The 15934-nt window shown below is 50.6% G+C and overlaps 1 protein-coding gene across 2 annotated transcripts in view; it reads right to left on the bottom strand.

Annotated features, from left to right (window-relative positions):
* Window positions 1–13529, bottom strand: part of Acot7 (acyl-CoA thioesterase 7) — an 85296-nt gene extending 71767 nt beyond the window's left edge. The window contains exons 1-2 of one of the 2 annotated variants that reach the window (XM_090335949.1): window positions 13075–13529; window positions 3820–4008 (exon numbers count right to left, since the gene is read on the bottom strand). In XM_090335949.1, the coding sequence (XP_090192075.1) occupies window positions 3820–4008; window positions 13075–13259 (374 nt within the window). In that variant the 5' untranslated portion in view covers window positions 13260–13529. The remainder of the gene's footprint in view (window positions 1–3819; window positions 4009–13074) is intronic. The other variant, XM_090335948.1, reaches the window with a different exon arrangement.
* Between the last annotated feature and the right edge of the window lie 2405 nt (window positions 13530–15934).

Here is a 15934-nt window from a genome sequence, read left to right as displayed (position 1 = left end):
CCTTAACCCAGACTGCAGTTCGAGGATCTTTGGCCATGCAGAAGCTGCTCCTTGCCCAAGAGGACCGACGAGAACTGAGACTCATGCTCACACCGCGCCCCAGAGCTCACACCGCAGCAGGACTAGGAGCTGTGTCTAACATCTGACAGGTAGGCCCTGTTCGACTTTGGGACTAAGAGATGTCGGAGAGGTGAGTCCATCGGGTGGGCTGGATAGGCAGGATACAACTAGGCAAGTTAGGACTGGAAGATAGGAACTAGAATACAGTGTTGACTCTGCTAAGCCATGTGAAATCAATAAACTATGTTGCATCATATTACCTGCCTATTGGTGAATTGCTTCGCCTGCTCACGACAGACTCTCATGCCTAATCATGAGGTAAGTGCAAGGACATGCTTGCTCTATGCAAATTTCCCACTGAAGGCTCAACAGTTGCAGTCAGTCACATCTGCCAGCCCTGGGCAGCTGAGGGACTGTACCTCTGACCCTGAGGTCTGAGGGACGATATGACAAGAGGCAGGGCTGACAAGGCCTCCCATGGACACCTGCTCAGTGGGTGCCTGGACAGCAGGAGCCCTAGAATAAGCTAAATACAAGGAAGAACACCAGGCAGGGAAGGAGAGGAAGAAAGAGGTCAGCACTGAGGCACAGAGAGAGGAAGAGCAAGGCATCAAGTGTAGCCTGGGCTGCTCTAGAATGGGCAGGGAGAACTTGTGGCTGCTCATGGATTTTCCTAGCTATCCTCAGGGCAAAGATAAGGGATCCAGGAAAAGGAGGATTCAAAAACAGCAGCTCCTGAGCCAGAGGCAGCCTTGGGTAAGACCTAGGAAGGACCATGACTTCAAGCAAGTAACAACTCTTAAAAAGAGTTTCTCAGTCTATAAAAGAGATGTAGCCATCTATAAAGAATGAAGTGGAGTGGGGCACAGTGCTCACACTTGTAATCCTAGGATCACACTTGTAATCCAAGGATTACAGTTCAAAGCCAGTCAGGCAGGAAAGCCCCAGAGACTCCTATCTCCAATTAATCACCAGAAAACCGGAAGTAGAACTGTGGCTTGAAGTGGTAGAACAATATCTTGAGCAAAAAGAGCTCAAGGACAGTGCCCAGGCCCAGCCACAACCAACAACAACAAAAAGAACAAAAAAACCCTGGCCTCATCCCATAACAACTTAAATAATTCACTCAGATCAAACACCTAAAGATAAGAGGTGAACGAACAAGCCTCTTAAGTGGAAACATACAAGTACGGATCTGTCACCTCTGATTTGGCAATGATTTTTAGATGTCATAAGAAAAGAATTATCCACAATAACAAAAGCACTGATGAGTTAGACTTTGTTTCCTTTTTATAGTGCTAGAGATCAACCCCAGGACATTGTGTTAAGTTAGGTGACCACTCTATCACTATGCCAAATCCACAGCTCAAATTAGTAAAAATGGATGAGGGGTGTATCTTAGCACTCAGGAAGCAGAGGCCTGGGCTATATAGCAAGACACTGGGACTGGGGATTGAACTCAGGTCCTTGTGCTTGCTAAGCAGGAGCTGTACTACTTGAGCCAAGCCAAACTCCCAGCTCCTTTCTGTCTTTTTTTTTTTTTTTTTCCAGTCCTGGAGCTTGAACTCAGGGACTGGGCCCTGTCCCTGATCTTCTTTTTTGCTCAAGGTTAGCACTCTACCACTTGAGCCACAGCATCACTTCCAGCTTTTCTTGTTTATATGGTACTGCAGAATCCAACCCAGGGATTCATGCATGCTAGGCAAGCAAGCCCTCTACCACTAAGCCACATTCCCAGGAGCCTCTTTATACTTCTTCAAATGAATAAATAAATAGGATGGGGGTAGGAAAATGGGGAAAAAAACATGAGAAGGGGTATCAATGTGTGAGAAGTAATACACCTACTATCTGATGAATGTAACTGTAACCCCTCTATACATTATCCCGACAATTTAAAAAATTAAAAAGAAAATAATAATAAATATAGCTTATCTCGTACTTGCCTGTTCTAGTCCTGGGTGAGTTTTTGTACTCATTTCCTGTCCACCCCAACTATCTTTTTGTTTGTTTGTCAATCCTGAATTGAACTCAGGACCTGAGCACTGTCCTTGCGCTTTCTCAAGGCTAGTCCTCTACCACTTGAGCCATAACACCACTTCCAGCTTTTTCTGTTTATGTGATACTGAGGAATCGAACCCAGGTCTTCCTGCATGTTAGGCAGGCACTCTACCACTAGGCCACACTCACGGCCCCTAAATGCCTTTCCCAGCCCCTTCATTGAGTCTACAGAGGATGAGGGCTCAGCCAGTCCCACCAAGAGCACTCCATGTCAGAGGCCAGGCGGAAGTCAACAATTTCACCACCAGGCATAAATCTGAGCTCCTGAGATCAGAGAGCTGCTGGGATCACAGAGCTGGGCTAAGCGTTTCGTTCACTCTAACTTGTTCATTATATAGCTCACAACCAAGCCGGAGGCATGGCTCAAGCGGTGTCTAAATTCAAACTGCAGTCCAGGAGAGAGTACATAGGTGGGGGGCAGACAGAACCTCTTTAAAGGCAGGCCCCAAGAATAGCTAAATGCAAGCGCCTAAAAGGGCAAGGCATGGCACAGTAACCTCCAGCCTGTCACCTTCTGACACCTCGGCCAAACCCCAACATGGCCAGTTAACTGAGAAGTCCCCAAGTCCTAATTCTTAGTTTTTAAGTTTTTATGGAGAGAATTCACAAACTGAACTTCTAGTGATAAATACAACCTCAAGACCTGTCCCTCCTCACAGAGGGGAATGTGTAGAGTATACAGGTGGGCTACAACTCCTACCCAGGAAACTGGTCCCATCTAGAAGCTATCTAGGGGCCCTCATTGCCAACTACCTCATTAATATCCAAAGACACTCTTGTCACTGAAGGATTCAGGGGTCTTAGGACCCACTGCCAGGAAAACAACCCTCCCCACTCCCCTGGAAAAACTGTCTGAAGTTATAGTCTCTTGGCCCTGTGCACATGCACACACGCACACATACACGCACACACACACATAGAGGAATGGGTAAAACAGATCATGTATGAATGACATTCCAATAAAACTGGCATTAATGGGGGCACCACTCCACAAGTTTCTGCCAGGCTTAGGAGAAATTCAATACACAAAACACACAAACCATTATTTGCAAGCAGCACAAGGCACAGGTAATGATTAGCCAGCTAGGCCAATAGTTTGGCCTTATGGTAGAGTGCTTACCTAGCATGCATAAAGACCTGAGTTAGGTTCCTTGGTACCACATACATAGAAAGAGTTAGAAGTGGTGCTGTGATGCAAGTGGTAGAACTCTAGCTTTGTGAAAGCCCAACGACAGTGCTCAGACCAGGAGTTCAAGCCCTTGGGACTGACCAAAAACAAGAAAGATTAGCCAGCCAGAACACCTTCCTCTGCCCTACAGCAACCTTCAGGCCTTAAGTCACACTTCAAACTTAGCAAAACATATCTGCCCAGGGGCCCAGGTCTGCTGCCCACCCTGGAAGAGTAACCTAGAAGAGTGTGGCACAGTTGCTGACTCACAGGATGTTGCAATCAAACTCTCCACAAACCCCCACAGGCCCAGATCCCTGAGGCCTGGCTGCCAGGCGTGGAACCCAGTATCCTCTGTTGCCCACTGAAGGAACACAGCAGGTTTCTGAGGACACCACCTAAGACAAAGCACAGGGCTTGTAGTGCCCAGCCCCCACTGCTCATCCCCAAGGATTCTGAATGGCCTCCAAGACCCATGCCCTGAGCCCTGGGGCAGCACATCAGGGGGAAAGAAAGCCTCCCAGCCACCCTACCTTCCTGTTACCACAGTGGTGTCACCCAGTTGAGACTGTAGAAGATCCATCCTGGTTCCAATAGCCCGGCGGATGGGAGCCCAGCATCTCTCCCTGGGCCCCACGAGTTTCTGGCCAGCCACCAGTCTCCGGGCAGCTGCCTGCCTCACAAGCTCCCTGAAGCTCAGAGCCTTGGCAAACAGTTTCATCCTGCGATAATAAAGTGGGACAGTTTTCCCTAGACACAAGGCTTAGTTGCTGTATTCCCCTAGCTTAACAAATGCCCTGATTCTACATTGGCCTCCCTAAGAAAATCTGATTGGACTCCTTCTCCCTCAGCCTGGGTGAGTAAATGAGTAGATCAGCTTCCGGAAACAAAGGCTATGAGGAATTCGTGACTAGGTCTGAAGTCACATAGCCCGAAGCCATACAACCTGGGAAAAAAATTACCCAGCCCTCCTCTCTGCAGTAGACAGAGAGAAGGAAGGTAGGAACAGGACACCTTCTACAGGACAGGAGTACCATCTGAGAGCCCCTTCTCCAGGAATGTCAAGTCTTTACACAGCTTGCCTATGCCTGGCTTCTGCCATGCAGAAACACAGGTTCTACCTAGGCCCAACACTCTTCTGCACGTGGCTGTCAGCAGGGATGGAGGCTGCCAAGTGGCACAGAGGTCCTGGTCCAGCAGGCAGGCCGAGCAAAGGCAGAAAGACTGAAGCCACGTGTCAGGTGCTAAGATAACAGAAGAAATGCAGATCGTGGTCCTCCCCTTCCTGCTGGGAATCCTGCAGGCAGGCGGAGCTTGTGATTTTAACTCTTTAGAAAACATCCAAGGCAGCCAGAAGTGATACCTATTAGGGAGGCAGCAACAGGAGCATCATGAGTTCAAGGCTAACCCAGGCAAAGTTAGGGAGACCCAATATCAAAAATAATATACAGGGTAATAAAAATAATAATATACAGGGCTATGGATGTGGCTCAAGTAGTGGCACACTTGCCTAACATGAGTTAGGTCCTGGGTTTATTCCCAAATCACACACACACACACACACACACACACACACACATTACAGGCTTACAGATTACAGGAGGAGGAATAGTAAAAGGAGGGGATAAGTCCTCATGTCTCTACCCTGTAGCTTCTAAAACTATTAGCTTACAGCCCCCTGGTTTCCCTCTGCTTCTAGTTGCTCCTACAAGCCAAGCTGCTTTGCAGCAAATACCAGACTTTATAGCTAGGCATCCAACAACTCAGCACAAATGACATATTCCTTTTAAGAACAACTCCAGCTACTGAGGAGGCAGAGGATCAAAGTTCCAAACCAGCCCAGGCAAAAGTTAATAAGACTGTCTCAAAAACAAGACAGAGCCAGGCACTGATGGCACACACCAATAATCCTACCTACTCAGGAGACTGAGTTAGAAAGATCAAGATTCAAACCAACTAGGCTAAGAATATTCAACGCCAACCAGGGTAAGAAAGTCTATAAGACTCTTATCTTTAGTTAATCACAGAAAGCTATAAGTGGCACTGTGGTTCAAGTGGTGGAGTGCTTAACCTTGAGCAAAGAAAGTGCTAGGGAATACAGCAGTGGTACTCGGTACACTGAAAATGAACTACAACTTCGGGGCAGAATCAAGAGTGAAAACCTGAGAATGAAGGAAGAAAAGACACTGTCCAAAAAAAAATGCATTCACATGGGTGGCTCATGCCTATAAAGAGGCTGATACCCAAGGACAGAAGTCCACGCATGTAAGTCCTAAACTCTTATCTCCAATTAATCACCCCCCCCAAAAAAAAGTGGTTCTGTGGCTCAAGTGGTAGAGTGCCAGCCTTGAGCAAAAAGGAGTACCCAGGGACAGCACCCAGACCCTAAGTTCAAGTGTCAGGACCGGCAAATATTATACATACATACATATACATATATATATATAATTTTTTAACAGTACAATGGTGCCCACCTGTAGGTCTAGCTACTCAGGAGCTGAAGCAGACAGATCATGGAGCAAAGGAGTTCACAACTAGCCAAGGCAGTATAGGGAGACTTTGTGCTGGCTAGACACTGGAGGATCAAAGATCAAAGGCAGGGCCAGGAGTTTGACCTGGTGGTAGAGTGCTTGCCTAGCAGGGCATGGTGGCTCACGCCTGTAATCCTAGCTATTCAGGAGATCGAGATCTGAGGATCAAGGTTCAAAGCCAGCTGGGGCACAAAAGGACCATAGACTCTTATCTCCAATTAACCTCTAGAAAACGGGAAATGGGGCTTGGCTAAAGGGTAGGGCAGTAGCCTTTGAAGAGATCCGGGACAGTGCCTAGGACCAGGGGTAGGGTGGTAGCCTTGAGCTGAAGAGCTCAGGGACAGTGCCCATGACCCAAAAAAAAAAAAAAAAAAAAAAAAAAAGCTGGAAATGGTGCTGTGGCTCAAGTGGTGGTGCTCTAGCCTTGAGAAAAGCCCAAGGACAGAGATCAGGCCCTGAGCTCAAACCCCAGGACTGGCAAACAAAACAAAACAAACAACAACAAAAAGCCAACCAAAATACAAAGCCTTAAATTTAAACCCCAGTACTGGAGAAAAATAAATCCCATCTAAAACATATATGAAGTGACTGTTGGCATTTCCTTGACTATGTCTTACGCATTTTGAAATCTGCACTTGCAAAACCTTGTTCAGATAAGAGGCTGAGAATAGCTTCAATCTTCAAGCACCAGTAAGGAGATAAACCAGCTGGATGTCCAGAAGCTGAAAGATCACTGGCTAGAGAGGAAGGAGGGGTGACGTGCACACAGTGAGGCTCAGAGGCACTGCGACCATTCAACATGACACCACCAATACCAGATGGTAGAGGAAGCTGCAGGCCGGAGCTGAGAAGGATGGCTATGGGGGTAAGGGGGACTTGGGTGAGGGGCCTAGACTGCCACAATCAAATGGCCATTTCTCCAAATTCAGTGACCTGCACAGACGCTTAAATAAGTACACTTTGGGCCAGGAATGTGGCTGCACAAAGCCCTGGGTTTGATTCCTCAGTACCACATTCGCAGAAAAATCAGGAGGTGGTACTGTGGCTCAAGTGGTAGAGCTCTAGCCTTGAGAAAGCTCAAGGACAGTGCCCAGGCCCTAAGTTTAAGCCCCAGAACTGGAAAAAAATAGTTTATTAAAAAATAGTTTATTGTAAATACCCCAATTATTATTTTTATTTTTTTTTAATTTTGAAAGCAAACTTAGGGCTGAGCATGCAGATCAGTGATAGAGTACTTGCCTATAAGGCAAGTACAAGGCCCTGCTTTTAAGCCCCTGCACTGTGGTAAATAAATACAAACATAAACATAAGCACACACACACACACACACACACACACACACACACACACACACACACACATATCAACTGGATACTGATAGGTCACATCTATAATCCTAGCTACTCAGAAGGTCAAAATCTAGGGATGGCAGTTCAAAGCCAATCTAGACAGACAAACCTGCAAAGTTCTTATTTCCAATTAACCAGCAAAAATCTGGTACTAGAGGGTTGACTGAAGTGGTAGACCCAGTCTTGAACGAAAAAGCCAATAAGCAAGGCAGGATGGTTCACACCTGTAATCCCCACTTAGGGGGCTGAAATCTAAGGATTGTGGTTCAAGCCAGCCTGGGCAAGGAAGTCCATAAAACTCTAATCTCCAATAATCTACTCAGGAAAAGCTGGTAGTGGCCCTGTAGCTCAAGTGGTACAGTGCTGGCCTTGAGCACAAAAAGCTCAGGGACAGAGCCCAGAGTTAAAGCGCCAGGAGCAGAGGGGGGTGGGGGGAACCAGTCAATAGTCCAATGCACAGAGTTCAAGCCCAACACGTCCCAACACGTACACATCCACATAGAAACAACAATTATCCCAACTTAGAAAATAATGCCAGAAGCTGGTGGTTCACACTAGTAAGCCTAGCTGTTCAGGAGGCTGAGATCTGAGAATGACAGGCCAAACAAGCCTGGGCAAGAAAGCCTGTGAGACTTATCCCCAATTAACTAGAAAAAGCTGAAAGTAGGGCCATGGCTCAAGTGGCAGAGGCCTAAAACAAGGTCAGCACCCATACCCTGAGTTCAAGCCCCAGGGCTGGCATATACACAAAAAAAGTAGTAGACTGGAGTTGTGGCTTACTGCTTGTCTAGTACATGTGAGAGTCTGGGTTCAATACCCAGTACCAGAAGAGTGGTGAAGGGAGACAAGCAATTCTTAACAAATATTACTATTACCATGGTTTTGTTTTGTTTGGTTTGGTGTGTGTGTGTGTGTGTGTGTGTGTGTGTGTGTTTTAGATACACCAGGCTAGCCTGGCACTTGAGCTCAAGTGATCCACCCACCTCAACCTCTGGCTCTGGAGCAGCTGGTACTACAGGCTGAAGGTCCATCTTGCCCTGCTTTCCAGAGACTCCTCCTAAGTGGTGTAAAAATTTGTAATTTCTTGGCCCATTCCTAAAATGTGATTTACATGCAGAACTTCTATAATGATCAGCAGCTTTCCCAATTGTTTAGGTGTTAAGTAGCCCAAGAACTGGAGGCCCCATCATCAGCCCCTCCCAGGACACCTCTGAGAGATGGGAGCCTCAACACTGCAGGGGCACCCTGGTGCTGGGACCGCCAAGACCAGCCCCACTGCAGACTGGTGGGTCCCGGGAGCAGGTGCTGGGCCAGGGCGATTTAATTGGGTGGGACTTCACAGTGGCTAGACACAGCCCTCTTCCACCACAGGTACTCCAAGCTGTAACGACTCTATTTTCACCAGGAACTCACATCCTGTACCATGCATGCTTTCATGCCTTTAAAATCCTACCTAGGTTTGTTTCTCAAAATGAGATCCAATGTTTTTATCGATTCCATTGTAAAGTCAAAGCTGCTGGATGCTGGAGGATCAAGCCTACAATCTTAGCTACTCAGAAGACTTAAGATACAAGAATCAAGGTTCAAAACTGGTCCCAGGCAGGGAAGTCCATGAGACTCTTATCTCCAATTTGCCACCAAAAAAAAAAAAAAAAGCCTGGTTGTGAAACTGTAGCTCAAGTGGTAGAGCACTAGCCTTGAGCACAAAAATTCAGGGACAGTGAGCACCCAGGCCCTGAGTTCAAGAACCAGGACTGGTGTGCAAACACACACAAATAAAGTTCTAAGGGTTGGAGGTATAGCTCAGGTGGTAAAGCACTGGCCAATGAGCAAAAGCATCAAATGTTGGGAGCCGAGTGCAGGGTGAGGCTGGCCCATGAATCTGCATCACTGAGTAAGGTAACCACACAAAGAAATGAGCTGTTGTATGACACCATGTCTATGAACTTTGAGCTGTATCGTCGGTATTGTGAATCACTTTCTGCTGAGACTTGATTACCATTGGGTACGCATGTGTTATTGCTTTATCCTTCTCTGCTGAGACCTAGAGTGAGAGTAAACACGTGGACCTCCCCTGCCCTGTCCACCGTTGTGCTGATAGGCTCCTGCACCCTATATTAGCTGAATGGACTTTCTCAATAAATGAGTTCTTGCCTTGATGGGTCTCCCTGACGGTCTGACTGTCCTCCGGCGAGGGAGGGCTGGGTGCAGGCGGTCACTCAGCCCTCTCCTTTCTCGGCTCATCCTGGTCGGGGCGTGTTCTCCCTATCCCTCCTGCAGGTCGGGAGGGACCAAGGACTAAAAACCCCCGACATCCAAACACCAAGTTTGAGCCCTAGTCTTGGAGGTTCCAAGGCTTGCGTCTGCTGGGCAGTCTCACACTAAGACACTCCATGGGCACAGCTGTTTGAGAAGTGGACGTGTCTCTTTCGGATGGATCAGGAGGAGGAAGAGACAATGACCCACACTGGCCCGATGACCCAAAGTTCTGGTTCTCAACTTTCCTTCTGTGTTTATCTGTACTAGAAATGAGATAACAAAGGTTATTAGTTATCAGTCTTCACAGTAACCTGAAAAGTTACTAAACCATCTCTACTCCACAAGAAAGCCACGGTGGAGTGAGGTGAAGGGATCAGGTTAAGGAGTGGCCTAGACCACTGGCAACCTGTGTGAGAGAGAGCTAGGACAGGAATCTGCAGAGCATCTCTCACAGAGCACCTCCAAAGACGCTAGCCGAGTCTTTTATGTATTTCACACTTGGGACAGCCCCCAACAGAATGGGGACACAGGAAGGTTAAGCAGCAGGCTGCAGGTCATTTAGCCACCAAGGAGCAGAGGACAAATTTACCCCAAGCCTAGAACTGCAGAGCCACCTCTTACCACAACCCATACCTGTCTCTAAAGCCACAGTTCTTCAGCAGCTGCCCCTAGGACAGCTCCAGATCACCTGGTTGTCTAGGGTGGAAGGAATGCTGTGTCCTCCTCTGTAAAACTGTGCCCTCTTCACAGACTAAACTTTCCACTTGTCCCAGGGCTTTGCTCCTTAGAGGTGTCGGGTAAAGTCTTGTTAAATTCATGGCTTGGATGTGCCAGGCCAGGAGGCTCTTTTTTCAATGGCTCAGATGTCCTTAAAGGGCTCCCCACCTTGCAAGGTCCATTCCCCAGTGTTCTGGAGTTTCTCTGGGTCAAGCACTGGAGTCTACAGCTGGCAGCCATGCTCTGCCCCAGGGGCTCACCTCAGCCAGGAATCCTGGTCATGAGTAACAGTAAGAGTCAGTAAGACCTATAATCCTGACTACTCAGGAGGCTGAGAACTGAGGACTGAAGTTCTAAGTCAGCCCAAGCAGGAAATTCCATGAGATTCCCATCAGTCAAAGAGAAAGCCTGAAGTGGCCCTGTGGCTCAGGACCAGTGCCTAAGCTCAGGTCCAGCGAAAGAAAGAGAGAGAGAGAGAGAGAGAGAGAGAGAGAGAGAGAGAGAGAGAGAGAGAGAGAGAGAGAGGAAGAAGGGAGGGAGGGAAGAATGAAGGAAGGAGGAAAAGAATGAGAGAGGCACTCCAAAAAAAAAAAAAAAAGACACAGAGCCAAGCACTAGTGGCTTACCCATGTAATCCTAGTTATTTAAAAAGCGGAGATTTGAGGATCATAGTTCAAAGCCAGCCTGAGCAGAAAGTCCATGAAACCCTTATCTCCAAGTAACCACTAAAAAATAAGCCAGAGGGGCCAGGAATTTGGCCTAGTGGTTAAAGTGCTTGCCTAGCGTGCATGAAGACCCAGGTTCGATTCCTTGGTACCACATATATAGAAAAAGCCAGAAGTGGTGCTGAGGCTCAAGTGGTAGAGCTCTAGCCTTGAGAAAGTCCAAGGACAGTGCTCAGGCCCTGAGCTCAAGCCCAGGACTGGCAAAAAAAAAAAAAAAAGCCAGAATAGCTAGGTACCAGTGGTTCATACCTGTAATTTTAGCTGAGATCTGATTATCATGGTTTGAAGCTACACCAGTGGAAAGTCTGTGGAACTCTTTTTTGTCAACTCCAGAGCATGGGCACTGTCCCTGAGCTTTTCCACTCAAGGCTAGCACTCTACTACATTGAGCCACAGCACCACTTCTAGTTTTCTGGTAGTTAACTGGAGAAATGAGTTGCATGGGGTCTTTTCTGCATGGGCTGGTTTTGAACCACGATCCTTAGATCTCAGCCTCTTGAGCAGCTAGGATTATAGATGTTAGACACCAGCACCCAATCCATGAGACTCATCTCCAATTTACCACCCAAAAGCCAGAGTGGAGCTGTGGCTCAAGTGGTAGAGCATGAGCCTTGAATGAATAAAGCTAAAGGACAGTGCCTAAGCCTTGAGTACTAGCCCAAGTCCTAGCACCAAAAATAAATAAATAAAGGCACAGAAATACTTATGGATGGATGTGTCTAAAGCTACACAACATTTTTTAGTACTAGATGCCAGCTGAAAATGGACAGAAATCCACCATGCTGCAGATTTTATCAGTATTTTATTTTCTTCATTTGAGAGCATAGAAGAAAGAACACTGTATATGGAAACAGAGACCTTGGACACAAGCTGCCTCCACAGCTCTCCAGTGCTGGATGGCCTTATTGAATTACTCAATTTTCCAGGAGCCTTCATTTCCGCCTCTACACAGCAAGAAGGTGGAGGACCCTCCCATCCAGCCTCCCAGGGAAGCTGGATAAACCAAATAGGGTAAGATGCATATGGACAAACTCTTCAAGGTCCCCACCCCAGAAACCAACTATGTCCAAACATCACCAATGTGCCTTACTCTTGGGGACCACAAAGGAGCCTTACAAAGGTAAGAATAGCCACGAAGAGGCAAAAAGGAAGCAAACTGAGCAAGAATTCCCACGAAGATGATTTCCTCTCTCTGGAAACTGACCTTGAGGTCAGGAAATGACCTCTGCCAGGCCAAAATATGGGCTTAGGAGCAAGAAACCCTATTTATGTATACACAGGCATATATATGCTGTATGTACACCTGTGCACATTTGTGCGCCTGGCCTTCCAGAGAGAGCACAGCAGCCACAGCACCGTGACGTCGTGGATGCAAAAGCAGTGTAATGCCCAGGCTCCAAAGTGACCCTGGCTGTTGTTCACCAGGCAAGAGGGCCCCCTCGCATGCCACTGTGCCCACACTCGCTGTTCTTTCTTAGTTGTGTGCACAAACAGCAGCTTGTCTCTGTTTCTGCTCCCGCCGGAGGAGCCGCGGGGTAACCTTGAGGCTGCCCTCCCCACCGCCTCTGGAAAGCCTGCTGGCCTTCTCCCTGCAGCTCCCTCGGGGGGCCCCGAGCCCGAGCACACCGGTGGGAGAAGGCCGGGCAGGGGGGCAGAGGAGGGCATCCCTCTCCCCTATTGTGTGAAGTGCCTCCAGGCCCCACTCCTTTCCTTCCCAAGGGAGAAGCTGTGTTACCAGGCCTTGCTGTCCCCACCACCCGGGCGGGACCGCGAGGGGCTGCGGCCCTTCCACGGGGACGCGCCGCCGCGACTGCGCGCCCGGCCCCGGGCACCTGCCCGCACCTCCACCGGAGGAGGCCGAGGCCCGGGGCGGGGAAGCCCCCGCGCGGGACGGCGGACGACCCGCCACCATCACCACCCCCCGTCGCGGGTCACTGGCACAGCCCGGCTTTCCAGGACCGGGCGGCGGTCACCGCGGCCGCCGCCCTTGGGATGCGGCCAGGAAGCTGAGGGGCGGCGCCGCCGGGGCCGCAGCATCACCAGGCGCATCCCGGCTGCGGCGGGCGGGTGGCCGGCGCCCCGACCGGCGCGGCCCGGAGAGCGGAAGGGCAGGGTCCGGGGTGGCACCGGCGGGCGGGGGCCGCAGACCCGCAGAGGTCGGGGCTGGCGGGGCGGGGGCCGCATGGCCCGGCGGGCCGTTGTCTTACCGGCAGATCTGAATGGCGGATGGCGTCTCGGCGTCGGGGCCGGACATGCTGGCGGTGGCGGCGGCAGTGGCGGTGGCGGCGGCGGCCGGAGGCGGCGGGAGCCGAACGCAGGTGTCGGTCAGGCCCGGCGCGGAATGAATGAGCCCGGGCGGCGCCATGGAGGGGGAGGGCGGGGGCGGGGCCATGGAGCCGGAGAGGCGGGGCCTGCGCGCCGGGGGCGAATCGCACGCGGCCTCCCCGCGCTCGCCCCGCCCCCGCGCTCGCCCCGCCCCGCCTTCCTCGCCGCGCGCCGCCAAGGCCGCTGGCGCCGGCGCGGTCGGCCGATTCCGGGTCGGCCGCGGGAGCGCCGCTTCTAGAAGATTCGGTGGCGGTTGCGCGGCGCGGGCGGCGGTAGGCGGCCGGCGCGTGGCCGCGGCCCGATTCCTCTCAGGGCTGGCGCGCCGGCCGAGCCGCGGAGCCCCCGGCGCGCGTGCGTGGCCTCCGCCGCGGCCGAGCTCGTGTGGGGCGTTCCCGGCGTCCGCGCTGCGATTCGCTGCCCGCCCGGGCCTGGGCCGGATGAGGTCACCGCGGAGCCGGGGCCCGGGCCGGCCCCCCGCGAGGGCGGCCTTCGCGGCCCCGCGCCGTCCCCTCAAGGCCGCGCGGGGCGCTGCGCCGCCCCGGAGTGCAGCCCAGGCCCCCCGGAGGGGATCCAGGCTCCAGAGGCTGAGCCCCGCGGCGGCGGCGGCGGGAACGCGGCCCGCGCCACCCGAGCGCTGCCGGGGAGGTTGGCCTTACTTCCGGTGTCCTACAGTGTGCGCGGCTCACACGCCTGGAATCCTAGCCACCCAGGAAGCTGAGACCCGAGGATCCAGGTTCAAAGCCAACCCAGGCCGCCGTGAGTCAGTTCTCTCCAGTGGACCATAATAAAGCCTTGACTGGGTTCCAGAGACAGGGCCACAGGGCCCTCACAAACACACACAGCGAAGGAAAGGCCGCCGAGCCAGCGTCCCCAGTGCAGACCGTGTCGGCTCTGCAGGAGCTGTCACTCACGTACGATCTGCAGCTCCTGGCACTGATGCGTTTTGGGGGGTGGTTTAGGATGGCCCTAACAATTTTTTTGGGGGGGTGGATAAAGTTGGGTAACACAGCACTTACCTTTCTTAGCTCAATCAAAAGCTGTCAATCTAGTGAAACAGTTTCCCTTATGGGTCCTGAAACACAGAAAACCAGCTTTGGGGTTTTAGGCAAAGCATTTTTCTTGATAAATGGGATGATAACACTCACCTACCTAACCGACGTGTGATTGCTTAATAAATTAGGGGTTTTAGCTGAGAGGTGTGGCAATTTAAACCTCTGATCTCAGCTACATGGGAGGCAGAGAGAACAGCAAGCGCAGATTTCAAAGATTACTACACGGTGGCACCACTAGCTCACACCCACCATGCTAATTAAGGCAGGAAGGCAGAGGTGTAAGGCTCCTGATTCCAAGCCAGGCTTGTGAGAGCTATCTCCGGTCAAACGCTAGACTTGAGCAGGGAAAAAGCTAAGCAAGAGCACAAGACCCTGAGTTCAAGCTCAAGGAATCCCCAAAGGGATGAGGAATGGGACACAGCAGGAGGGGTTAGTAGTTTGGCTCGCTCCTGGGTGCTCTCTCTCTCTCTCTCCCTCTCCCTCTCCCTCTCCCTCTCTCTCTCCCTCTCCCTCCCTCTCCTTCTCCCTCTCCCTCTCCCTCTTCCTCTCTCCTCTCTCTTTCTCCTCTCTCTCTCTCTCCTCTCTCTCTTTCTCTTTTCTCTGAGTTGTAACATTCTGTTTCCCTTCAGTTGCCAACCCCTCCCCCCTCCTCCATGGTAAATGCAAAGCTTTTACTGAAACCCTGCCTTACTTGTATAGGTGTGCTCAGCCAACTGAGGGTTCTAAAAGAGGAGTCAGCAGCTTACACCAGGACTCAGGAGGCTGAGATCTGAGGATTGCAGTGCAAAGCCAACCCAGGCATATAAATCCCACAGACTCTTCAATTAACCAGCATAAAGCTGGGAGGGCTGGGGATGTGGCTTAGTGGTAGAGCGCTTGCCTAGCATTCATGAAGCGTTGGGTTCAATTCCTCAGTACCACATACACAGAAAAAGCTGGAAGTGGAACTGTGGCTTAAGTGGTAGAGCTTTAGTCTCAAACATAGGCTCAGGGACAGAGCCCAGGCCCTGAGTTCAAAGCTCCAGGATCAGCAAAATAAACAAACAAAAATTAAATTTTAAATAAAAGCTGGAACTATGCATGTAGTTCAAGTGGTAAAGTACCAGCCTTCAGCCAAAAAAAAAGAGAAGAGCTCAGGTCTGATACTGGCTCAAAAGAGAGATTGAGAGAAAGAAAAATAAAGGCTTGGACAGCTGGACTGGAAAGTTAAAGTAGTAGAAAGCTAGTCATAAGCAAAAAAGTTAATGGAGGGGCCGGGAGTTTGGCCTAGTGATAGAGTGCTTGCCTAGCATGCATGAAGACCAGGATTCAATTCCTCAGTACCACATACATAGAAAAAAGCCAGAAATGGTGCTGTGGCTCAAGTGGTAGAGCTCTAGCCTTGAGAAAACCCAAGGCCAGAGTTCAGGCCCTGAGGTCAAGCCTGAGGACTGGCAAAAACAAAAACAACAACAAAAAAAACGAATGTAGAACGTGAGTTCAAGCCTGGGGATTGTCACAGCTCCTGGTTAGGACATGATTCCTGAGCCTTCCATTTCCCCTGGCAGGTGACCTTGGGCAAGGTGAGGGATGCAGTAGTCATTCCTTGTGGTCTCCAGGGAAGACTCTCATAGCTGGGTTATCCTTGAATGATGCAGCAGCCGTTCAGAGCCAAAACCTGACTGGGAAACGAATCAGGGATCCAGAAATC

This window comes from Megascapheus bottae, chromosome 6 (assembly GCF_031878675.1).
Source record: "Megascapheus bottae isolate mThoBot1 chromosome 6, mThoBot2.hap1, whole genome shotgun sequence".
Lineage (NCBI taxonomy): Eukaryota > Metazoa > Chordata > Mammalia > Rodentia > Geomyidae > Megascapheus > Megascapheus bottae.
The sequence above is the reverse complement of the archived record's forward strand: the minus strand, read 5'-3'. Positions and strand labels throughout refer to the sequence as shown.